This window comes from Ochlerotatus camptorhynchus, unplaced genomic scaffold (genome assembly GCF_037179485.1).
Source record: "Ochlerotatus camptorhynchus isolate MF236.1 unplaced genomic scaffold, CSIRO-AGI_Acam_v1.1 ptg000550l, whole genome shotgun sequence".
In the NCBI taxonomy this organism is placed as follows: domain Eukaryota; kingdom Metazoa; phylum Arthropoda; class Insecta; order Diptera; family Culicidae; genus Ochlerotatus; species Ochlerotatus camptorhynchus.
This window is the reverse complement of record NW_027041033.1, coordinates 521,029-546,434: the sequence shown is the minus strand read 5'-3', so window position 1 is coordinate 546,434 and position 25,406 is coordinate 521,029. Positions and strand designations below refer to the sequence as shown.

The 25,406-nt window shown below is 42.8% G+C and overlaps 1 protein-coding gene across 1 annotated transcript; it reads left to right on the top strand.

The window, feature by feature from the left end:
- The first annotated feature begins 7,999 nt into the window (after positions 1-7,999).
- Positions 8,000-25,390, top strand: Vps16A (vacuolar protein sorting 16). The gene is made up of 7 exons (XM_065236411.1): positions 8,000-8,156; positions 8,228-8,423; positions 8,483-8,769; positions 8,835-9,650; positions 9,718-9,866; positions 24,231-24,772; positions 24,831-25,390. The coding sequence occupies exons 1-7, from the start codon at positions 8,098-8,100 to the stop codon at positions 25,302-25,304; spliced, it is 2,523 nt and encodes an 840-aa protein (XP_065092483.1). The 5' UTR covers positions 8,000-8,097; the 3' UTR covers positions 25,305-25,390.
- The last annotated feature ends 16 nt before the right edge of the window (positions 25,391-25,406 follow it).

Sequence of the window (25,406 nt, the reverse complement as noted above, 5' to 3'; positions counted from 1 at the left end):
TACACACAAAAAATTGTCATTAATAAAATTAAAAAAACCATTGGTAGAATTAAAAGTTTGCATTGGTTCTTTTTGGTAGAAAGTCATTAGCATTCAAAACAAAAGTCAGACAACTTTCTAATCAAAAGTTGCCTGGTCACTGTTTTTAAAAGTTGAAACTTTCAAAATAAATTGTTCTGCTGTCAAAAGAAAAGCTCGACTGGGTTGAAATTAAAAATGGATTTTTTAAATTAAAATCATGCTTTTGGGCTTGAAAGTTTGGTATGAATGAAATAAGAGGGGTCATTTTGAGTTTGAAATAATAAAAATTCAGTTAAAAATAAGCAATTTTAATATTATGACACATAATTTTCATTTTAAATTCTATAAAATATTAGTATCAGTTTTTTTTATTCCTAATGTTTTTATTATAATTTAATTAATAAGGTTTTGTATACTACAATATTTCTCGCAGGTTTTATAGACTCCGATATTCCTTCGATGTACCGTTTCATGTTTTCCAAGCTGAGCACCGGATACTTCTGATAACATTCCTTTGTGAGTTCTTGCAATTTTCGCTCAGGAGGATACATCGGATCGGCTAGAGGAATGCTTTCCCGGTAAAACCACCGTCAATGGCATCCGTAGTGGCTTCTGTGGTGTCAACACCGAAGATGGTGCAAAGTGCTTCGTACTTTCCAGAAACGAGTCAATATCTGCAACAAGATAAGACTATAGTCGCTATATTCATAGTCTGGCGGATAGAATCTCGGGAACCAATGGAGCCGTCAAATAGCGGAAACAATCGAGCAAATCATGACCAACAACAGAAAAGAGCACATCAGCTATTGCGAACAAAATTTCGGAAACCCTTTTCTCGTGACTCAAGGCTTGCCTACGCAAACTAACACCATCTTTGGGTTGAGGAAAGTTTCCCCTATCCGATGATGCCGGTAATTTGTGTTCGATTGGCGAGGAAAGAATAATCAACGTGTTGTTTATAAAAGTTGATAGTGCCTTTTCAATTGTTGGTCTACAATATATTGAATTGGTTCCGCTTTTTGATGGATCGAAATTCTATCCGCCTGACTATGAATATAGCGACTATAGATAAGACCACCTATAAATAATTCACCTATAAAACCTAACCCCAAAGTAACTTACCTAGTATTCAACTCCAGTTACACATTCCGAATGGCCAAACCTGATTCCAGCACTTCCATATGCTCGCACTGCACTCCACTGAACATGCGAATACATATGTATTTTAATATTTTAAACCGAGTTTTAAACTACATTTAAGTAAATCAAACTGGTAGATTTTTTTGACCCGGGATTTTTGTTTTTTTTTCACTTGTGATGGCTGTGGTGCACGAAAAAACGAAATAACCCAACATGTAGTCCATGGTATTTTTGACAGTTCAACAATTTTCATTTTGAAAATATGCCTTTTTAAAATGACAAGTATAAAGTGAAAGACAAACTTTTAAAATAACAATATTGCTTTCATGTTAAATATTGTCGTAGTTGAAACTACCAAAGTTGGGAGACTTTTAATTTGAAAATGCATTATTTTTGAAGGAACAATTTTTATTTTGTGTGTGTAGAAGAGCAACTCCAGTTGAGTGGCCTTCAGATTTGTTTGAACGAATTAAATTGGTAACTCTTAAGAGTTGATGAGTAGTTGAATGCCCATGGCGAAATCCAAACTGCCATCTGCAAAAATTGAGTTCGTATTGATGTGAAGCATCATTCTATTTAAAATTATCTTTTCCAAAAGGTTACTTATTGAAGAAAGCAAACTTATTGGACGGTAGCTAGAAGCTTCAGCTGGATTTTTATCCGGCTTCAAAATTGGAACAACTTTTGCATTTTTCCATTTATCAGGAAAGTATGCCAAATGGAAACATCTGTTAAATAATTTTACCAAGAAAGACAAGGTACTCTCTGGGAGTTTTTTGATGAGAATATAGAAAATTCCATCATCACCTGGAGCTTTCATATTTTAAATTTTTTTAGTTATAGACCTTACTTCGTCCAAATCAGTCCCCCAGGAATCATCAAAAATATTTTCCCGAGAGAAAATATTCCGAAAATCCCGCGCAACCTGATTCTCAATAGGACTAATAAGACCCAAACTGAAATTATGGGAACTCTCGAATTGCTTAGCAAGTTTCTGAGCTTTTTCCAAATTTGTGATCAAAATTTTACCACCTTCTTTAAGCGCTGGAATAGGCTTTTGAGGTTTTTTCAAAATTTTTGTGAGTTTCCAAAAGGGTTTGGAACTCGGGTCTAATTTAGAAATATTATTTTCAAAAGTTTTGTTCCTCAGGGCAGAGAATCGCTTTTTAATTTGTTTTTGCAAATCCCGCCAGATAACCTTCATGGCAGGATCGCGTGTTCTTTGATATTGTCTCCTACGGACATTTTTAAGACGGATCAAGAGCTGAAGATCGTCGTCTATTATAATTGAATCGAATTTAACCTCGCATTTTGGTACTGAGGCAGCTCTTGCTGCAACTATAGAAGTAGTCAGAGATTCAAGAGCATAATTAATTTCATCTTTGGTTTGCAAAGGAATGTTTGGATCGAAGTTATATTCCATAAATGTTCGATATTGCTCTCAATCAGCTCTATGGTAATTGAAAGTAGAGCTGTTGGGATTACAAATTATTTCTTGGGATATTTCAAAAGTTACTGGAAGGTGATCAGAACCGAAGTCAGCATGGGTAACCAATTGGCTACAAAGATGACATGAATCAGTTAAGACCAAATCAATAGTGGAGGGATTTCTTGCAGAAGAAAAGCATGTTGGGCTGTTTGGATATTGAATAGTGTAATAACCTGCAGAACAATCATCAAACAGAATATTACCATTGGAATTGCTTTGAGCATTATTCCATGAGCGGTGTTTTGCATTAAAATCACCAATAATGAAGAATTTAGACCTATGACGGGTAAGTTTCTGGAGGTCACCCTTGAGAAAATTCTTTTTCTGGCCTACGCATTGGAATGGCAAATAGGCAGCTATAAACGTAAGTTGTCCAAATTTTGTTTCAACAGAAAATCCCAAAGTTTCAAAAACTTTGGTTTCAAATGAAGAAAGAATTTTATGTTTGATTCGTCTATGAATAATGATGGCAACGCCACCACAGGGTCCATCAAGACGATCATTTCTATAAATCAAGTAATTTGCGTCCTTCTTAACCTTATGGTCAGGTTTAAGGAACGTTTCAGTTATAACGGCAATATGCACGTTATGAACTCTCAAAAAGTTAAATAGCTCGTCTTCATTATCTTTAAGAGATCGAGCATTCCAATTTACAATATGTAATGCTTTAAAATCCATTACTGAATTTTAAAGTCATGACAATATTATTTGCAAATTTTACTCCAGTTTGAATAGCATCAAACATGGAGTTAGATTTAAGCATATCAGAAATCATGTCAATTAATGATTTCTGTAAAAATTCCATTTTAGGGGCAGTAATGCTTCCTAAGTCAAAATTGTCAAAATTTCCGTTAGAATTACTTTGGTTAGTATTTTGATTTCTACCCGCTGCAATAGCAGCATAGGTAGCTCCATTAACTCGCTGAACATTGTTAGTAGCGAGGGGAGTAGGTACAGATGAAACATTTGAAGCAGGGGTGATATTTGTACCTACGGGTACGAATGTAGAATTTGTTCCTCGCTGACCGTTGTTAACAGCAGAGGAATGTGTACCTGGTCGGAAACGTGGAGCGTTTCCTACCTGACGGTTAGAACGAGATTGTAAGATCGCTTTGCGAGTCTTACATTCCCAAAAATTGGATTTGTGGTTTTCATCACAATTCGAACATTTAAATTTCTTTTAAATTTCTTATTCCTTCACAGGACAGTCGTCCTTTGCGTGAGAGGAATCACCATAATTCATGCATTTAGCTGGCATGTAGCAATTTTTAGTTCCGTGACCCCATGCCTGGCACTTACGACACTGAGTGAGGTTTTGGAAATTTCCTCCAGTCTTCCTGAAGTGTTCCCACTTCACTCGGACATGGAGCATAAGGCTAGCTTTTTCTAAGGCCTTAAGGTTGTTTAGTTCACTAGACTTGAAGTGAACTAAATAAAAATCATTAGAAATCCCGTTGCGCGAATCGCCAGGACGGGATTTCATTTTCATTTTGATTACTTGGAGTGGCACAACTCCAAGTAATTTTGCCAGTTCATCTTTGATCTGATCCAGGGATTCCCCACTGGGCAGTCCTTTCATGACAACCTTGAACACACGTTCAGTTTTGGTGTCGTAAGTAAAAAATTTGTGCTTCTTCTCAGTAAGATACTTGAGAAGACATTTAAATCCGTCCAAGGTTTCAGCCAATACACGGCATTCACCCCGACGTCCAATTTGTAGTGAAAACTTAACTTTCACGAAATTCAAAAGTTCCATGCGAAGAGCATGGAAATCGGTAGTGGTTATCACAATAATGGGAATCTTTTCCTTCTTGGCATTAAGCCGGGAAAGTTTACTATAATTTTTCTTGGATGATGGATCACTCTCATCATCCGTGAGCAAATCAAATTGATTACTCAAATTAATTTCATCAGAAGGGGGGGTCAAGAGTTTGCCCCTTTCTTTTGCGTTTAGGTGCCATGGCGGCAGTAAATTTTTATCCAAATCGACTTCCAAGCAGATTACTATAAGAATCTGAAGGATCGAAGAGGAATTTTCCAAATCGATATCCAAGAAGGATTACCTCGGGTAGGGTCCAAACAAGGATCGAAGAGGAATAAGAGTTGAACAAGGTAGAAAAATTTTACAGGTTATACTGTGGCCCTTATTACCGATATCACTTCACGGAACAAGCGTAAAATCGATTGTGGCGTGTATGGGGTTTTCTGGTTTTCAACTACTGTGGAAAGCGAGTTTCTGGTAACCTTATGTGTTGTTTTGTTTTTAATCTGCATTCCGTTTAGCATCGTTGCATTTTGCTCCCTTCCATTGCACGTCGTCAGATGAGCAGGGTTCAAAGTAAAAAGTGTTCAGATTAAGAATGGACAAATTACTACATAAATGGCTTAAACTAAAAAATAATTAAATGCATTTTATCAGTGTATTTGTTGTTGTTTGTAAATACTCAAAAAAAAAACATACATCCTTCGCCTGCAACATGAGAAAACTCCGCAGCAACTTACTGGAACTTCCATTTGCAGCATCTTAAATCGCAACCGAAATCGTGTGGAACTCCGTCCGCCGAGAACGTGAGAAAAATCCGTTGGCAGCATCCAAACTCTTCACTGGCAGTGGTGCAGAACTTCTTTCGCCGACAATGCGTGGAAACTACCTGGCATCTGAATTGTCTACTCCACTGAAATCTTGCCGAACGTGATGATTACCGGTGCTGCTGACGGAAGTTTCAGAAAATATCGACAATGTTTTCTCGTGTTCTCTCGGCGGTCGAGGTTCCACACGATTTCGGTCATTTTGGATGCTGATAGCGGGAGGTTCAGGAAGTTTTAACAGATTTTTCTTGCCTTCTCGGCGAAGGAGGTTCTACATGATTTCGGAGACGATTCTAGATGCTGCTAACGAAAGTTCTAGAAAATTTATCAAAGGGTTCATTCGCCAGAATTACGTTTGAATAAATAAATTACAACTTTTGACGAAGAATTTCTGGCGTTCACGGTGGAGAAGCTTCCGCACAATTTTGGTGCTGCCAACGGAAGTTCCAGGAAACTTCTACGGCATTTTCTCGTCTATTCGGTGGAGGAGATTTCGCAAGATTCCGGCTCAGATTCCGCTGGATGTTTCCAATGCTGCTAACAGAGGCTCCACGGAATTTTGACGGAATGGAGGATCCCTTTGAGAAGGCGGTCAAGTTCTTCCAACCGCTTGACGAAGGCAACATTTAAACGAATCTGATTGTCTTCAAAATTTACAGACGCTGGGACAAAGCAACCGGTGGAAACTAACGATTTTAAATTGGCTCTCTACTTAACTAGTCTATTGGTCCCAAGCAAATCGATTAACGTACCCCATTCTAGTCAAAATTCTAGTACTCTAGATAAAATGAGGGGTTGGTGGATTTTCTTATATTTCTAGGGGTGCATTGATTAGCTTGGGACCGAAGATAGTACCAGAGCTGAGCCAAAAAGTTGAGCATGTTTCTTCTGGGCGTACAAGTCTTAGAGTTACCTCTATGGACAAACTGCTGCTGCTGTTTCCTTACTTACCTTACCTTACCAATCAGACTAAGGCCTTGTTGTCCTCTGCTGTCCGAAGAAGTCGGCTCCACTCTACTCGATCCATGGCCACACTTCGCTAACCTCGTAGTCTGCGAAGGATCCGCAAGTCGCCTTCTACTTGGTCGATCCACCTTGCCCGCTGCGCGCCTCTTCTTCTTGTTCCTGTTGGGTCGCTTTCTAGAACCATTTTCACTGGGTCATCGTGCGTCATTCTTACGACGTGCCCAGCCTACCGTAGTTGCCCAATTTTTGCAATGTGGACGATGGATGGTTCTCCCAGCAGCTGGTGCAATTCGTGGTTCATTCGCCTCCTCCAAGTTCCGTCATCCATCTGCACTCCACCGTAGATGGTACGCAACACCTTCCGTTCGAAAACACCAAGGGCGCGTTGGTCCTCCACGAGCATAGTCCAGGTCTCGTGGCCGTAGAGCACCACCGGTCTAATCAGCGTCTTGTAGACAGTCAACTTCGTGCGGCGGCGAATTTTATTCGACCGGAGCGTCCTCCGGAGTCCAAAGTAGGCACGATTCCCTGCCATAATGCGTCTCTGCTGGTATCATTTTCGGCGGTCACCAGTGAGCCCAAATACACGAACTCATCGACCACCTCGATTTCGTCACCGTCAATCTGAACTCGGGGTGGGAGGCTAACATTGTATTCCCTAGAACCTCTTCCTTTCATGTATTTTGTCTTTGATGCGTTGATGCTGTTTCCTACTATTGCTAAAATGAGCTCACACTATCGATGCCACAAGGAGAAGCTCTTCTGGGGATCGATATTTGATTCGAAGATCAACTATGGCTATCTGGCAGTGAAGACGGACAGGGTAACGGACGAACAGGTAGGCGCATTCAAAAAGTGATGGGGCTATGTTAACCGATATTGCTCTTTAACGACCATTACTACCAGTACCACCGGGACGACCATGGAACGAGAGACGCAACAGTCATCGAAAGCCAACACCCTACAGCTACATCAAAATCGAGATCAAAATAAACACCAGCTAAAACTAACGTAGACCTCCTATCCGATTTTATTCTGTTAAACCCGAAACACAGTAACTTCAAAGATCATGGCAATTTCCATCCATGGGTGCCAAACAGTGCCAATTAGTGTGCCCAGGTGCGCTCAACTGTGTGTTTGGCACCATGATCACACATTAATTTTATCGAATACTGAATTAACGCATAAATCCTTTGCACTTCCACGAGAAATTACTGCAATGTTGTATAAAACGAGGGGGACGACTCTATCTACGATGCAGAAAAGATTGTGGTTTGCTGTTGGTAGCTGCGCGCACGCTGAGTAGATAGAAAGAAGATATTTGACGATTCTGAAGATTCAGAATCAGAATCGTCAAATATCTTCTTTCTATCTACTCAGCGTGCGTGCAGCTAGCCACAGCATAACACAATTTTTTCTGCATCGTAGATAGAGTCGTCCCCCTCGCGAACTTGAGCCATTTTCCATTAGTTTTATTGTTATTATATTGTTGATAATTTATCCTGTATGGAACTTATTACAATAGATATAATATAAAATAGATCTTAATAAAAGTATTTTAAATTTACATGTATGGATATACATACAATACGGTCGATTTTCGTGATGCCAAGCCCAAGGTTGATAGAAATATGAAATATGAATATCGGCCACGACAACGACGAATACGACCCTGTCGAAAAACGTCTCATTAAAACGTCTGATGATGATTCCGTCCCAAAATATTGACATCTACTGATGATGCGGATCATTGTTTTGGTTTTGTTTTGTTATCAGTGGCTCGCGTAAAAAAGGGAGGACACTACTTTCTCAAAATTTCCCGAGTTTTCGTATTTTCCCGGGAAAGTCGTCCAATTTCTGTCGAATAAACCCAACCAGAAAAGGGACTTGCAATGTCCTTGCTGTGCAATACCGGCGATTGGTTCACGCTGGGCCATGGAAACTCCTACAGGTAAAAGAAAAACATTCCAACATGCTAACAACCAGTGAGTCATCCGGATAAATTTTGGCGATCCGTTTCAGGAAAATCGACCTCTACACCATGGACTGGCCGGCCAACATCAATTTGGAAAATATGGCCGTTCACGCCGCTCCGTATGGAGGTCCAATTGCATTGGTTAGAGATTCCAAGCAGTTCCTGAAGGTGTCGGGCGGCGAATCTGCCAAACCGGTCATTCGGATTTTCAACTGCTTCGGGAAGTTGACCTCAACGATTAACGTAAGTTTTTCTATTGGTGTTTTGTTTGCTTAATTTAATTTCAATAATTGCTCACACAGTGGGATAATGGCAACAGCGGAAAACTGATTTGCATGGGTTGGTCCGATTCCGAGGAATTCCTCTGTGTTCAGAGCGATGGCTCCGTGTGGCGATACGATATGTTTGGGAACTTTCAGCACAAGTTCAGCATGGGGAATGATGTGACGGAGGTGTTTGATGCGAAGATTTTCGCTTCCAGTTCGGGGACGGGAATTGCGGTGCTGACGGCCAGCCACAAAATCTACATCGTAAACAGTGTTATGGATCCAAAGTTGCGTCCGCTGTCGGAATTGCTGACCCTTTCCAGGTTCGGGTGCTTTGAGTTCGATGTGGTGAGGTTATTGATTAATTTAAAATTTTGATTACAAATAGCGACCTCACCTGCTGGGAATTGGTTTCCATGGAACGCAATACCTGCTGCCTGCTCGCTCGCGGAACGGACGTAATCCTGGCACGACACGGCGATAGTGCCCCTGTTACCCATACTTTGACTATGAAGAGCGAATATACCAGTATCATGGCCATGGCTGTTTCGTTCAACCATCGGCATTTGGCGATCTATACCAACGCTGGTGCCATGTGGCTGGGATCGGCCGATCTACGTACCAAGTATTGTGAGTTTGCCACCGGTCGTACAGAGCGGCCGCATCAGATTGCCTGGTGCTGCGATGAAGATCCCCATCCGGATCGTCAGGCAGTTATCGTTAGCTACGCGTCGATGGTTCTCGTCGTCGGGATGACGGGCGATTCCAACATCTACACGTACGATTCGCCTATGGTGCTGATTCCGGATATGGACGCCGTTCGAGTCCTGACCAACGGCTACCATGAACTGATCCAGCGGGTGCCGAAATGCACGAGTAACATTTTCGGGATTTCCATCTCGGAGCCGGCGAGTTTCCTGTTCGAAGCACACAGAAAGTTCCAGGAACGTAGTCACCAGTCGGATGAGTATCTGTGCTTGATTAAAAGCCTAGCTGACCTGGCGGCAGCGGTCGGGGAGTGTGTGGAAGCAGCCGGCCAGGAGTACGATTCGCACACGCAGAAGAATCTGATCCGGGCGGCGCACTTCGGGAAGGGCTTCCTTTCGGGGTACAATCCGGAGGGCTATATTGAAATGTGCCGGGTGCTGAGGGTGTTGAATGCCCTGCGTGAACCGATCATCGGGATGCCGCTGACGCTGAGGCAGTAAGTGCGGAGGGTGGGGGTGGGTTAGGAGTTCTGGATTGATGAGAGTGAACCATTTTTTTTGCAGATTCAATCATCTGCAGCCGTTGGTCATTTTGGATCGGTTGATTTTCCGCAAGCATTATGCGTTGGCGATTCAGATTGCGAAGCACCTGAAGTTTCCCGAGTCGCGTATTCTGGAGCATTGGGCATTCCACAAGATCGAGCACGATAAGAGTGAGTATCGCGGGGGGTGTTATGCAGAATTATGTTTTAAAGCAGAGTTTGAAAAATCGGAATAGAAATAGAACTTATTGCAATAGTTCTAGAACAATGCTTATGAGAAATCTAATAGAATTTTTCTTGAAATATTGAAAGCGAACAGCAGCAGAATTCAAAAGGAAAATCTATGTGAAATTGAAATTTTAAAGGTTGTTGCGGTCATCAAAGCAGATAAGGGTCCCAAAATGCGGAACAATTCGTAGTGACTTGAGACTGCTACTAACTTTGACAGCAACGGACCGAGTTCCGTGTGACTTCTACTGATTTTGTTATTTTTTTTCTGGTTAAAAGAAATGGTCCAACGTGGAGGAACAGACTATTTTATCGACGAGAAGGATCAATACAGTATCGCCTGGAAATGTTATCCAATGTCCTGGGAGCAACGAAACAAACGATACTGATATTGCCGGCCGTAAAATCGATACGCGGTCAGGCTGGATCTGATTAGAGATTCATTGAATCCATTCTACGATTCTCTGTATTATCCTCATTGGGATTTTCCGTCTAGAATTCCGGAATATCTCGGAAGGACTCCGATGAATTCTAGTCAAGGGAACGCGTCAGCTCCGAAGATTCGTCATTCAGGACTGGAAGCGGTTAGTGCCCAAGAAAATAGTGACCAAATAGTTGTCAAACATAGTTTCAGGGTTAGGGCCGCAGGGTCTTAACAGCGGTCCAATGCTGCATTCCAGGATTGGAGTTGTATCGGCTTGGCTGGTTCACGGTGAAAGGATGTCCGGTCGAGTACATTGGGCGAGGTAGGAATGTTGGCTATCTGCTTCGCATTATCATCGCTCTTCGGTGACATGTCCTTCGTCAGCTTGTCTGTCATCGGTACCTTCGCTGGTTTACAGTTCGTCATGCTGAATTTTTCCAGCATCGCATCCACATAGGCTTTCTGGTCAAGCGCTATCGATTCTTCGGTGCGGGTGATTCGAATTTCGAGGCAGTTCATTGACATCATCCACATAAACTGCAACGAATATCATGCTACCACCTTGGATGCGATAGCACACAAAGGAATCGTACTTCGCTTGGGTCAGCCCGAAACCCTTCAACATCTGGTCCAGTTTCTTGTTCCAGAAGCGACTGGATTGTTTCAGCCCATACAGTGCCTTGTTTAGACGGCACACCATGGATGGATTCCGTCGATCTACAAAAAGCGAAGGTTGTTCCATGTAGATTTCTTGGAGGAAAGCCATAACAGCATCCAACTGTTGCATATCCAAATTGTGCTTCGCAACGATCTATGAACAACCGGGGAGTACGTCTCGTCATAATCCACCCCCTTCTGCGAGAACCCCTTGATGACAAGACGTGCCTTATGTCGATCAAGTTTCCTTCGGCATCCAGCTTGGTCTTGAACACTCACCTGCAACGGATCGCCTTCTTATTCTTAGGAAGTTCCGCCAGGGTCCACGTTCCGTTATCAAAGCATCGTACTCCACGAGACATTGCTTCTTGATGGGTAACTGGGTCATCGTGGATTGTGAGTCGCTGGTCATTCTGCTGCTGGGAAACTACACCCGTTAATTGACTCGGCCTCTCAGGTCCCAGGGATGGACCATTTGCTTCGCTGCTCGACTTGACGGGATTGGACGGAATGTAGCCTTCGGGTGTAGAAATCTGCGATGATGGAGAACGCCCTGTTCCTTTGCTCGAAGTAGCAAAATCTCTACATTTGCCTGGAAGTTTGTGCTCCCGACACTGCACACATTGGGGTATCAGTAGAACTACTTATGTTGCGTTCAGCTGCTTCAAAGTCTTCATCATCCCAGTCGCATTACTCGACTTTAACTGGACCCGACCAGTCGCATCATTAACGGAAGTCGAATGTTCGTCGGTAGCTTTTTCGGAACTCGGTGATAATGATACCTCTTCTGATGAACTTTGGTTTGCTGCTGTTGACCGCGGGTGCCGGGGTACCAAAGTCTTTCTCGTTGATGAATGTAACAATACGACTCCTGAAAATCTTCTTCGTTCCTGGGTCGAAGTAGCCTTTCGTATCCTCATCGAATCCAACGAAACGGCATCCCACTTACGCCGCTTCTGTTGAGGGACATGAACGATCACTTTGGTCCCAATGATCCGTACGTGTGATAGATCTAGCTTCTTACCGCTCCTGCACTCTTCCGGTGTCATATCATGGTCGCGAGTCGACGAACGATTGATGAGGTACACTGCCGGTGCCCCACCTTGCTGAGATGTTCCATTCGACGATCATGGAATCATCCGAGGAGCAAACCAACGTTTTGCCCTTTGATCACTCTGTTCCAGCTTGAGAAGCTCGTTCTCGTGACACCCAGTTGCCACCACGCCGCCGCTAGAGCTGATTACTTTGCAGCCAGCTTTGTTGAACACCATCGTTTGGCCTTTCTCCAAGGGGTAAGTCACGCAGCACATTGTGCCGAAATTAGTTTCGTCACAGCTTGGGCACATCCATCGGCACACTTTCGGCAGAATCTCGTAGGCATTGGATTGTTGTAAATAAAATGGGAGCACTGTTGGACAACTGTCATTGAAGTTGTTCACAACATTACGTGCTGTTTGGCTGTATATTTAGGAACATCCTGAATTGAACCTTCAATTGAATATACCAGAGGCACTCAGACCAGCAGTTCACTTATAGATCTGTAGGTTCTAGAGTGGGCTCAAGAGAAAGAGGCAGTTATTCAGACCCATTAGTACCCTTAATTCATGCTGCAACTCACACAAACCAAACTAAGGAGGATATTAATCATCCTCTATAGTCGGTCTCCAACAATGTTCCCCACCGGTTCCAACTCTTTCCGGCCGCTGATGACCGTTGCTTTCATATCACGAAAGGCTAGGTTTCTGGTCTGCCTTTGAGGGCATTATAAAGCCCTAAAACACAGGACTTTTACTAACACAAAACACCAAAATTTCGCACACCCGTCACTTCCCGCGTCATCAACAATCGCAGCTTGCTCTGTGACCGGCACAATCAACACACCTGCGGCACACTTGTGGCACACTGACAGAAAAGATGACCCAAGATTGGTGTGCGGAGTGACCTACTCCTTGCCTTTCTCACGATTTTGTAGACGGAGAGAGGATTCACGGACAGCTGCGGAATGTACTGCACGTCGTTCACAGGCACTTCTTCTTCTTCTCGACAGACTGGCTTGAGTAAGGTGATTCCTGTAGCCGCAATCCTCATGGAAGCCTTGGTCGCGGCTACAATCGTACCACTGGATGACTTCACATTTAGCAACAGATCCTTGTTTCGGGTCATGTGTGTTGTAGAGTCTGAATCGAAGTACAAGTCAGCATCACTGGAATCATCGGATTCGAACGCAGACAGTGTCCGTAGTTGCGACACTTCCTACACTTCGCTTTCTTTCGAAACTTGCTTCGTTTGGCTGCCGTTATTCTGACCGACGAAATTTTCACTTCTTGCAGCAGTTTCATCTTTATGGAGTCGCCGTTGATTTTAATTTCGGAATTTTCCACTCACACACTTCCTATTCAATTACACGAGACTGCCAGGAATATTATTTCAGAGACAATACAAAACGGAAAGGGACATTCACTTAATAAACCCGAAAAAGAGGAAATTCGAATTCTCAAAGAACTAAAAACAAAGCCGGTATTCTACACAAAAGCGGACAAAGGTAATGCAGTAGTGATTTTGGACAAAGAGGACTATGACAATCGGATGACGGAAAAAAATTACTAATGGCCCATACAGACAGTTGAGGATTGACCCGCTCCCATTTAACATGTGGATAAAACGTTGAAAGAGTGCAAGGCGTTTATTGGCAACAGTACGAATCAATTGAAAGTTTCAAACCCTATTCTACCTAGGATCAAAGGTTTACCAAAGATTCACAAACCAGGAAACGAAATGAGGGAGATTATCTCGGCCGAAGGATCCCCCACTCATAAGCTTGCCAAATGGCTAGTGAAGGAATTTCAAAATATGCCTAAACCCTTTTCCACTCGCTCAGTTAACAGCACACAGGAATTCGCAAGTCAGCTTCAGGCATCAGGAGAGATTCGGGAAGATGAAGTCATGGTTTCATTTGATGTCACAGCACTTTTTCCGAGTGTACCAGTAAAGGAAGCCATCAGCCTTTTAGAGGACTGGCTTCTGAAGCAACGTGAGGATTCTACTTGGAAAAACAAAGTTCGGTCATATCTCAAGCTTACTCGTCTTTGTATGGAGGAAAATTATTTCATTTTCAGAGGAAATTTCTACAAACAAACTAAAGGCGCTCCTATGGGCAATCCGCTTTCTCCATTTTTATGTGAATTGTTCATGGCTAACCTAGAAAATACTCTGGAGGATAGGAATTTGTTGCCCAAATGTTGGTATAGGTACGTGGATGACATCTTTAGCATTGTCAAAAGGGAAGATTTATCAAAAACTTTGGAGGCCATAAGCAACGTTCACAAGGACATCACATTTACTCACGAAGAAGAGAGAGACGGCAAACTCCCCTTCTTAGATCTTCTCATCATCAGGGAAACGTCTTCGTTCAATGTCGAAATCTATAGGAAACCAACAAACACAAAGAGAGTAATACCAAGCACTTCAAACCATTCCCATCAACACAAAATGGCCGCTTTTCACCACATGGTTCACAGGATGCAAACTCTTCCTCTTAGCGATACAGGCAAATCAAAGGAAATAGCTCACATTTTTGAAATCGCTAGACTTAATGGGTATCAAGAAAAAACAATTCAAGCAGTAATCGATAAAAGAACAAGGGATCATTTTAGGCGTATTTCGACAACTCTTACACCAGTAACTGAGAGTTTAAAACGGGTAGCGGTGAATTTCGACAAAAACATTACCAAACCATTGATTTCAAAGTTTAGAAGTTTTGGCCTCGATTTAGTATTCAGCAGTAGGATAAATCAGCTGAAGTCACTGTTAGGATCAACTAAGGATTCAATAAATGTCTTAGGGAAAGCCGGAGTCTACAAAATCTCTTGTCCAGATTGCAATAAAATCTACATTGGTCAGACGAAAAGGACTTTGGAAACAAGGTTTAAGGAACACATCGCAGAGGTAAAAAAGGCTAACAAAGAGATGGATAAAGGGCTTCATTATGAATTTAAATCCAAGGTTGCAGAACATATCGTTAAAAAGGGGCACAATTTGACTAAGGAAAACATTAATATCCTGCGGACTGTATATTCACCTTGGAAACTAGACGTAGCCGAAAGTCTAGAAATATTTAAACATAATCCATCAACATTGCTTAATAGAGATCAAGGAAACGGATTCTCGAGACTCTTTAGCATGCTACCTACAACAACACATCGTAGCATGCCTCTACCTGTTGGAGACTGAATTTAGGTGCCTGTTTAGGTAAATTTTGACATGGCAGTGGATACCTGCTGATTTTTAGTTCCTATTGATTAGTATATAACTCGTAGATTAAAGATGGATTCTTCAGTGGTGTTGAGTACTTGGCACTGATGAAGTCTGCAAGTAGTAGACGAAATACGCGTATCTGTCAAAAGATAAGCAATTATAACGGAATTAAAAGGAAATAAACCAAACAACTCAAAGCTCTTCATACAGAAGTCTATTCATCATCCTCTATAGTTGGTCTCCAACAGTATCCCTCATCGGTTCCAACTCTTTCCGGCCGCTGACAGACCGTTGCTTTTCACATCACGAATGGCTAGGATTCTGGCGAAGACTACAAATCAAGAAGACTGGCAACTGTTCTCTTCTCCCATTCAAATGTCAAACGTCACTGATAACAGCGCCTCCATAGAGGTAACTCTAAGACTAGAAGGTCCCGAAATAACGTGCTCAACTTTTTGGCTCACCTCTGGTTCTCTCTTCGGTCCCAAGCTAATCGATTCACCCCTCGAAACATAGGACCCCTCATTTTATCTGTCAAACTTTCATAGCGAATCAAAACAAACATTGCGTAGTACTAGAATTTCGACTAGAATGGGGTACGTTAATCGTTTGCTTGGGACCAATGGGCTAGTCAAGTAGTGAGCCAATTTAAAATCGTTAGTTTCGTATTGATTGTGGCGCCTCTGTCAATCAAAGGTGGAACTTTGAAGCACAAGTTTTAGTGAGACTGCTCATAAACAGTGACTGTGTGTGTGTGACCTAATGTCACCGAAACGAATGATCATAACACGGTACTCGTTGTTGTTTTTGTTTTGCTGTACAACATTTTACGGCAATTTGCATCCTAATCCCAGCAAGCCGGTGGTTTTTCCAAATCCAAACCGAAAAACTTGTCATGGTGGATCAAGTAGAGGATTGAAACTCGGATCGATACCTAGTGAAAGTAAGTTTTACTTGTGAACGAGGAACCGAAATATTGTTTATTTTGCCTGTTGGAAGCAATCAATTATAGGGAATTGGCAGCTTCCAACACCATTGAGTGAACTACCGTTATTCGGAAGTTGCTGCAAATTCAAGGATTCTAAAAGAATAAAGATCCGGTACCTACATCACGATCCAGCGGAAGGCGTAGCAGGATCTAATGTTGGAGAAAATGAAAATGAAAGGACTACAATCCCAAACGTATTGACAAAGAATATATTTCCATTTAAGATGTTGTCACAGGGTGTCCATCCAACTGGGAAAAAAAAACCGGGAATTCGGATTTGCCGGGAAAAAAACCGGGAAAAATGCGGGAAAACCCAAATCGCACCGGGATTTATTCCTCCTAAGTAACAATTTTGGTTTTAAATATCATAGTCTTGTAGGTCATAATATGGTCTTGAAGTATCATTTAAACCTTTATAAAACTTGCAATGTTATATGGAATCAATCAATTTTATATCATGTGCATAATTATGATATTTTGTTTCAAAAATCCTTAAAATTACAAAAACTATTGTGTGGCAGGATAATTTCTCAAAAAGGGATTATACCATCTGTTTTCTGTTTATGGCCGTACGACTGCGCCCATTGATTTAACACACGGTGGCTCTTTATCCAGGATTCGTTCCTCAAGCCGCTGCCATAAAATACTATCAAAGTTACACACCTGTGTATAATCCTTATGGACGGGGTTGCATCGCGCTTATGAGCGGCGCGCTTCGACCGTAACCAAATGAGAATTTAACATAAGCGCGACAATATATTCTTTTCTTTCACTCGCAGTCTGTTCGCGCTCGGTGATTTTGCCGTTTTTCCTACCAAGATAGTCTGTAAGCTAAATTTTTATAATTTATTTTGGTGTCGTTGGAAGAAAAATGTTTGGATTCGTGTTTTCCGAGTGAAGTAGTTCTAAAACCTGAGCGAGACATATCTTGTTACGAAGCTACTTGAAGATAGAAAAGTAGATTCATGCCGATAAAAGAATGCCTGATCAACCGATCATGATTGGCATGCGAATGTTCGTCACCGGACACAATCAACAAAATTATAAAATCATGAAATGATCGGTTCAGAGATAAATTAAAAATAATGTCTGCATTTGTGCTAAACAGATTAGTCAGGACATCGTAGAATACCTTGGTTAGTCTGTAAAACATAAAGATCTGAATCTATACCTCTCACGCCAAGGTTGAAGTACAGTCAACTTTCGCTCTTTGGACTTAAAGGGCCACCCACAATAGTCCGTCACCGTCAGCGTCAACTGATAGCTTGGTTTGAGCCAGCGCTATTCAGTTTAGCAACCCACAAAGATGCGTTGCGCTCACTGCGCTCCAGTACTAAAACGCTGACGCTGTGCTAAATTTTGAAAAATTTCAAAATTGACGCAGCGTCATGTTGCTGTTTTGTTACATCAGCGTAATCAGAAGCGTATGTTGTGCCGTGTTGCTTTGAACACATCATGGAAAACATTGTTAGTAGGAATTTGCATTTGTTAGAAGGGCCAACCCCAATTCCCATACAAATTTCAGTGATTTTTTTTCAATAAAATACAACTAGTGAAATAGCTTTGTATACAATTTAAACTATTTCAATGTTTTATATATCCTTAAACAATATTGTGTGAATACATGTTTGGCCAACACATTTCGGTTAACGTATGCAGATCGTGTCGCATTGTTGTCTCTCTGAAGGGCCGCAGAGTTAATACATCTCAGAGGAACATCTAATGTACGCTATTCACCAGGCTCACTGACGTTCCCATCACCATCCCTCCTGGCTCTGGACAGCCGTTGATTGAAGTTGTCTTGAATTGGAGGTAGGTCAACACCTGGGTATGGCCGGAGCATGTTATTCTTAAGAGGAAATGCAGCACCCCCAACAATGAAATACGGCATCACTTCATTTAAGCCTGGTAACTTACCCGGTGCTGGCAAATCCAACTCACCATTCACCAATCGCCTCCCAAATTCAGAATGTTCGGACTTTTTTTTAAAATACATATTAAATCTTCTACCAAAACAAATGATCAAAACGAGATTATGCTACTGTCAAAACGTAACGCGTGACGCATGATTGAGCGTAAGCACTGCGTCAATGCGTCTGTCAGCATTTTTAGTACATGACGGATGCGTTGACGCTGACGGTGACGGTGACGGTGACGGACTATTGTGGGTGGCCCTTAAACCTGTAGCCCACTTATAGTACGTTCAGACTACAGAATTATAACATAAATTTAAATTAAATTAAACACTGTACAGACTGGACATGTTATAACGGTTGTCAAATAATTGCAACACAGAAACCACCATCAAGATAGCGCTATAACATGTTATAACTCTGTAGTCTGAACGTACTATTAGCATAGAGGTAACTCTAATGGCGGTAAGCTCCAACTCGGATTAACTTTTAATACCGTCCCTGTTTGTATGATCTGAAAAATGTCTGCTCAGAGTTATGTTGATTAACTCTGATGTCAACATCAAACCAGCCGGACATTCTTGATCGGGATTTAATCCGAGGATAATACCGGTTGGAGCTTACCACCATAATGCTACGTTCAGACTACAGAGTTATAACATGTTATAGCGCTATCTTGATGGTGGTTTCTGTGTTGCAATTATTTGACAACCGTTATAACATGTTATAACTCTCCAGTCTGGACAGCGTTTAAGACTAGAAGGTCCCGAAATAACGTGCTCAACTTTTTGGCTCAGCTCTGGTACTCTCTTCGGTCCCAAGCTAATTGATTCACCCCTCGAACCATAGGAAAATCGACTAACCCCTCATTTTAACTGTCAAACTTTCATAGCGAATCAAAACAAACATTGTGTAGTACTAGAATTTTGACTAGAATGGGGTACGTTAATCGTTTGCTTGGGACCAATAGGCTAGTCAAGTAGTGAGCCAATTTTAAATCGTTAGTTTCGTATTGATTGTTGCTATTAGGCTCTGAACCATTTGGCGAATTGTTTTAACTTTTGGTTAAAATTTGACAGATGGAAAGTTATCGATGAACCCTGCTATCCGAGCATGATTATTTCTGACAGACAAGAAGTTAAATTTTGACAACCGTGGGTCGAAAACCGGTCGATCGACAGCACGGGGATTTTCGAACATAGAAAATAACTTTCGAAATGTCACTTTTAACCACGAGTTAAATCTTACTTGGCAAATGGTTCACAGCCTTATAGTACGTTCAGACTACAGAGTTATAACATGTTATAGCGCTATCTTGATGGTGGTTTCTGTGTTGCAATTATTTGACAACCGCTATAACATGTTATAACTCTCCAGTCTGAACAAGGCATTAGCTAAGTTGTCAAGCTGAATATTGGTTGAGGGATACACCGATTGTTTATTATCATCACAATCCTTTAGCAAGTATCCGAATTGTTCATACATGAGCCCCTTGAAAAAGAAATAGCACTGTCAAAAATGACGTTTGACTTCGATTACATAGGTGGGCTCACAGGACTGCAACGCCTGTCATCTGCGAACAACTCGAATGAAGCCAAATTTCTCTGCAGAGTGGTGCTCTGGTGCTAATTTGACAGCTCCTCCTTTTACTCTATATTAAGCTTGGTACATGTCGCGCGGCGTTGCGGAAAATAGATAGAGTTTTCTAGATAACCTTATAGGAAAGCATGATTCACGCAAATTGTGCTCGTCAATTCGAAAACAACTAAATCATTTTTCAATTGTCCATTGCGGTAAGAATGGTTTTGAAGGCATTACATTTGCTGCCACCTTGCCGCATTTACTGTTACATGGTTGGAGCTTAAATATGTTATTGATCACCAGCGCTGCTGATGATTTCGGCAGTTTCAAGAACTGGATCGTATAGCAGGGGGTTGGGTGGGCTACAGCCCAACTATAACGTAGCCCACGTAAACATAGCCCAACGAGCAAAATTTGACTGTACTTAATTATCTTAGAGATAAATCGTCCAGCTCAAGCCTAGGGGAAATCATCATTATCCTGAGTTCAAATCTAAACGGGATAAGTCACGAATGATCAAAGAGTGTTAAAGTGACTATAATATAAAAAAGGTCTGAACTCCAGGCATTTTAGAAAACCTAATAATTCAAACTAATGATATTATGATAGAATGGGCAATTTCTATCATTAAGTCCAATCATCGTGTACCTTGTTGAGTCTGCAGAACTTTAAGAAAAGATATCCGGGATGATTTGGTTAATCCAACATTGTTTTTTTTTTAACAAAATTGATAATTTTAAATGATGTTATGAACTCAAAGTGCTCAAATGTGCTCAAAATGCTTAACCTGTAAAATATCTCCAAGACAATTTGTAGACTGATAAATATTTTGGTAACACATCTTTGTACACCATAAATGCATCCCTAAAGGGCTTAGGAAAAGTAGAAGATAATTCTGAGATAGCACATTAATGATCAAGGAAGGTCCCACCATCGTTGTGAATGGCATCATTGCAATAGTTTTAATTTTCAAAACAAATTTAATTACGCAACAATTCAATTTCAGCTGGTATTTCACTCGTTGTCAGCATAAAGCAAAGAAAGAAATGTTTCATTTTTGACAACAATCATAACAAAACCAATAATTGACAGTTATTTATTTCTACCTATGTGTGTGAATGCACTCGTGAATTAACACACACCATCATACACAGGTTCCACTTTTGCTCAGAGGAGGCGTTGCCGTTACTGTCTCCTCATTTTTGGCAGAGTTTCCGGTCTTCTTGATTAGTAGTCTTCGATTCTGGTCTACCTTTGAGGGCATTGTAAAACCCTATAACACAGGACTTTCATTATCCAATGAACACAAAACCACAAAATTTTGCACACCCGCTACTTCCCGCGTCATCCTCAGATGGTCCTGTAACAATGATTAGACGAATGGTTGGTGTAGCAACAGCAGTATTAGCAGCCGGATGTCTTCAAGCGGTTCGAATGATCGGATGGTATAGGTTTTGTTTGATTATTGACTTTCCGATTAAAACTCAAGCACCGCTTGTCATGACCGGACCGAGATTTCCAGTCTCGGCCACGGCTACACGAATTAGCGATGCAGCTCCCTCGACTGCGGATGCTTCCAATGCTGTTGCTGCTGCTGCTGTTCCTTCTGCTGGTCCGTCTTCTCTAAAATTCGAATGTTGTAGGAGACGGACCAGCAGCAACAAAAGCAGAAGCAGCATTGAAAGCAGCCGCAGCCATGGGAGCTGACCTCGGTCCGGTCACGATACCGCTGTCAGCTGTTCTTTGTCTGGGAGGAAATGTGGTAGCGGGTGTAACGGTTTTGATAACGGAGCTGGAGCACATCATGAACCCGGGAGGGATGAGAACTTTGGGTGGTAAAACTCGTGATAAACTATCTTGACATTTTTTTCCGGTAATGTTGGGATTGTGGCAAGGGGTATTCAACTCTGCACACCTTAATCTGTGCCGAGAGTTTTAGCTGTCCCATGCGCTATGCCGAACGTGCCGAAGTAGGCCCAAGTTTGCCAATCAAGTTGTCAATATCCCACGAGTTTGGCAACCTTGAAGCTATAATGACATTTGTGATTGTGTTTAACTTTTCATTTTCGGAGCGGGAGGTGAAAGAGCAAGCAAGGAAACTCGAGTGATCCACAAGACTCTGACTCGATTTGAATTATTGATTCCTTTCAGGTGTGCAGAAACGAAGTCGTAACCTGATCGATGGAGCAAGAAATGCCACCGTCATCCTTTGACATCCTCGAAAACTAAAGCAAACAACGAACTCGAATGGACGGAAAGATGAACGACGGTCATGTAATCAACGCGTCGAGTTCCTAGTGCGAATTTCAGAGCCATCCGTGCAAGAGGATAACTCATAATCTCTGGATGAGCCGAATTGGAATCTGGGAATCTGTATTGCACAGTGTAGTTGGCTCATCTGCCAACGTCCATAGGATCTTGCGAGGCTTTTGCTAAAGAACAAATTGCTTAGGGTCGTCAGCAAGGCTTTACAGTTGACCGATCGGAAGGGCACCGATGAACAAGTTGAACTAGTGAGGTGAATCTCCGTGCAAATCAAATAGAGAGTCACCGTATTAGTAACAGAGAGTCACACGACTCGTAGAATAGGCCTGGGAGAGTCACGTCACACGACGTGACTTTTGTCATCTCACAAGTAACAGAGCCACATGATTCACAGAACAGGCCTGAACGACAAACAATAATATCTGAGGAAACACTCAAGGGAAAACGAGAAAAATTCCATACCGGAAGGTCCTCGGCAAAACCTATATTCGAACCTGGCCGAAAATCCCTGTGATAATCGTTTCGTCTTTATTGATTATCCGGTGTTGGGTCATTAAGGCAAAATACGTTAGGCTGGAGGACGTATCCTGCCCTATCCTTCGTTCCAAATGTAAATTTGACCATCGCATGATGCAGGATATTTTTCCGGCCGTTCCCATTTCGGTTATGGCTTTGTTGTACGTTTTGCACACCTGTGTCAGGAACATCTCCACTTGTAAGAAATTAACTACAATGAAAAGCATTCAAAGGCTGTTTGGAAGGAAGAATTGAATCTACGTACAGTCACTCTTTCCGGAAGTCTGCTCGACTACCGTTGAAAACAGACTTCTTCAACATTTCTTCTACAGCCGGCACAATTTAGTCGCAGTTCAGAAGAGATTCGTCCCTACAGAGATACGTACTGCAAATTTGCATAAACTGACGGTTTGGCCCTGATTTCTTCCTGTTGGGTGGTCGAAATGATGTACCTAGTTCTTCGGACAGGCATCAGGATGTGAGCTGACAATTCGATTTAGGAGAATCCATGGTGAGACTTGGTGGAGATTCACGGTTGTGTTTTGAAATATTGTGGCCACATCCATAACAAATAAGTTGCCAGTAACTTTAAAGATCAGAAAAATTGTAACCATGGGTACCAAACAGTGCCAATGACTGTGCCCAGGGATGCCTAAGCTTGTTTTTGGCACACTGTGCGGCGTGACCAACCCCTCGCATGAACGTAATTCATCGGTTCCAAGAGGAGAATGATTTTGGCTCTTGCTTTCCGGTCCTTCGCAGCATCCACAGCTTCAGGCGTTCCGTCTTCTTTCCCCAGAGATCTTCCAGCTCGAGGTACGTTTGAACAGCAAACTTCCAAGTAGCACAGTTCTCCCGTCCGGATAACCGCTCGATGCCCGGCAAACTTGCAATTCCTTGCTCGAAACTACCGCTTGATCCTCCTTGACTTCCGCTAGCCATTTTCAGTCTTCAGAGATTTGGCTTGAAACGATGAATAGTGCCTTACCTTACCAATCAGGCTAAGGCCTTGTTGTCCTCTGCTGTCCGAAGAAGTCGTCTCCACTCTACTCGATCCATGGCCACACTTCACCAGCCTCGGAGACTGTGAAGGGTCCGCAGGTCGATCCACCTTGTCCGCCTCTTCTTTTGGTTCCTGTTGGGTCGCTTTCTAGAACCATTTTCACTGGGTCGTCGTGTGGCATTCTTACGACGTGCCCATCCCACCGTAGTCGCCCAATTTTTGCAATGTGGACGATGGATTGTTCTCCTAGCAGCTGGTGCAATTCGTGGTTCATTCGCCTCCTCCACGTTCCGTCATCCATCTGCACTCCACCGTAGATGGTACGCAGCACCTTCCGTTCGAAAACATCAAGGGCGCGTTGGTCCTCCACGAGCATAGTCCAGGTCTCGTGGCCGTAGAGGACCACCGGTCTAATCAGCGTCTTGTAGACAGTACGGCGGCGTATTTTATTCGACCGGAGCGTCCTCCGGAGTCCAAAGTAGGCACTATTCCCTGCCACAATGCGTCTTTGAATTTATCTGCTGGTATCATTTTCGGCGGTCACCCAAATACACGAACTCATCGACCACCTCGATTTCGTCACTGAAACCTATTGTAGCTTGAAAAAAAGTAACGACTTGCTGTAACAGAACGAAGAAAATTTATTTCGCTGATAGTCATGGCTTACTTTAACATTGACAATTTCAAATTCCAACCTCCATTTCAGACGACGAGGAAGTGGCCCGGAAAATCTCCGACAAGTTCCACTCGCACCAGATGGGCGAGCGCATCTCGTTCGCCAACGTGGCCAAGAAAGCCCAGCAGAAGGGCCGGAACAAGCTGGCCATCACCCTGCTGGAGCAGGAACCGCGCAAGAGTCTCCGGGTGCCGCTGCTGCTGGAGCTGGAAGCCAGCGAGAAGGCACTGATAGCCGCTACCCAGTCGGGCGATACCGATCTGATCTATATGGTGATCCTGAAGATGAAGAGCACGACGGCGCTGTCCAAGTTCCAGATGATCATCCGGCGGTTTCCACTGGCGCAGGATCTGTACAAGAAGTACTGCCAGGCGAACAGTTCCACGCTGAAAGATATCTACTCGCAGGAGGACGACTTCCAGTCGCAGGCTGAATTAGGCCTGCGGGAAGCGCTGGAGAATAACAACGTGCAGGTGTCGATACCGGACATCAGCGGAAACTACAAGAAAGCCAACCGGACGCTGGAGGTGGATGCGTGCGATGAGACGAAGAAGCTGATGCAGCATCAGAAGGTTTGGTCTGTCTGAGTAGTTTTATGAAAATGAATTAATTTGGTTTGATTTTCCGTAGGCTCTAGATGAGAAGTACCAAAAGCGACTGTACGGGCTGCCGTTGCACGAAACCATTCGGCAGTTGTTGCTGTTGGGTGATCTCAAGTACGCCGATCGGTTGAGGAGTGAGTTCAAAGTTCCGGAACGGCGCTACTGGTGGCTGCGGGTGTCGGTTATGGCCCAGCAGTTCCAGTGGGAAGATTTGGAGAAGTTTGCCAAGGCGAAGAAGAGCCCCATCGGGTATGAACCGTTCGTGGAGGTTTGCCTGGGGCAGAGCAATGTCGAGCAGGCGAAGAAGTACCTACCGAGGTGCAGCGAGGAGAACAAGTTCAAGTGGAATCTGAAGGCGGGATGTCTGCTGGAAGCGGCGAAGATCGCCTACGATCAGAAGGACATCGAAGCTCTGTGGAGGGTTTATGACCGCTGCTCGAATGATCCGACCCTGTCGGCGCGGGTCGATGATCTCATCGGGCAGCTGTCGTCGAAGAAGTGAATTCCGAGAATGGTTAGGTGATGAAATTGATATTTGCAAGGTAAGTTGTCGTATTTAATACATGTAAGCGGAAAATGAGCAGTTAATGAGGGTTTCGTTTGT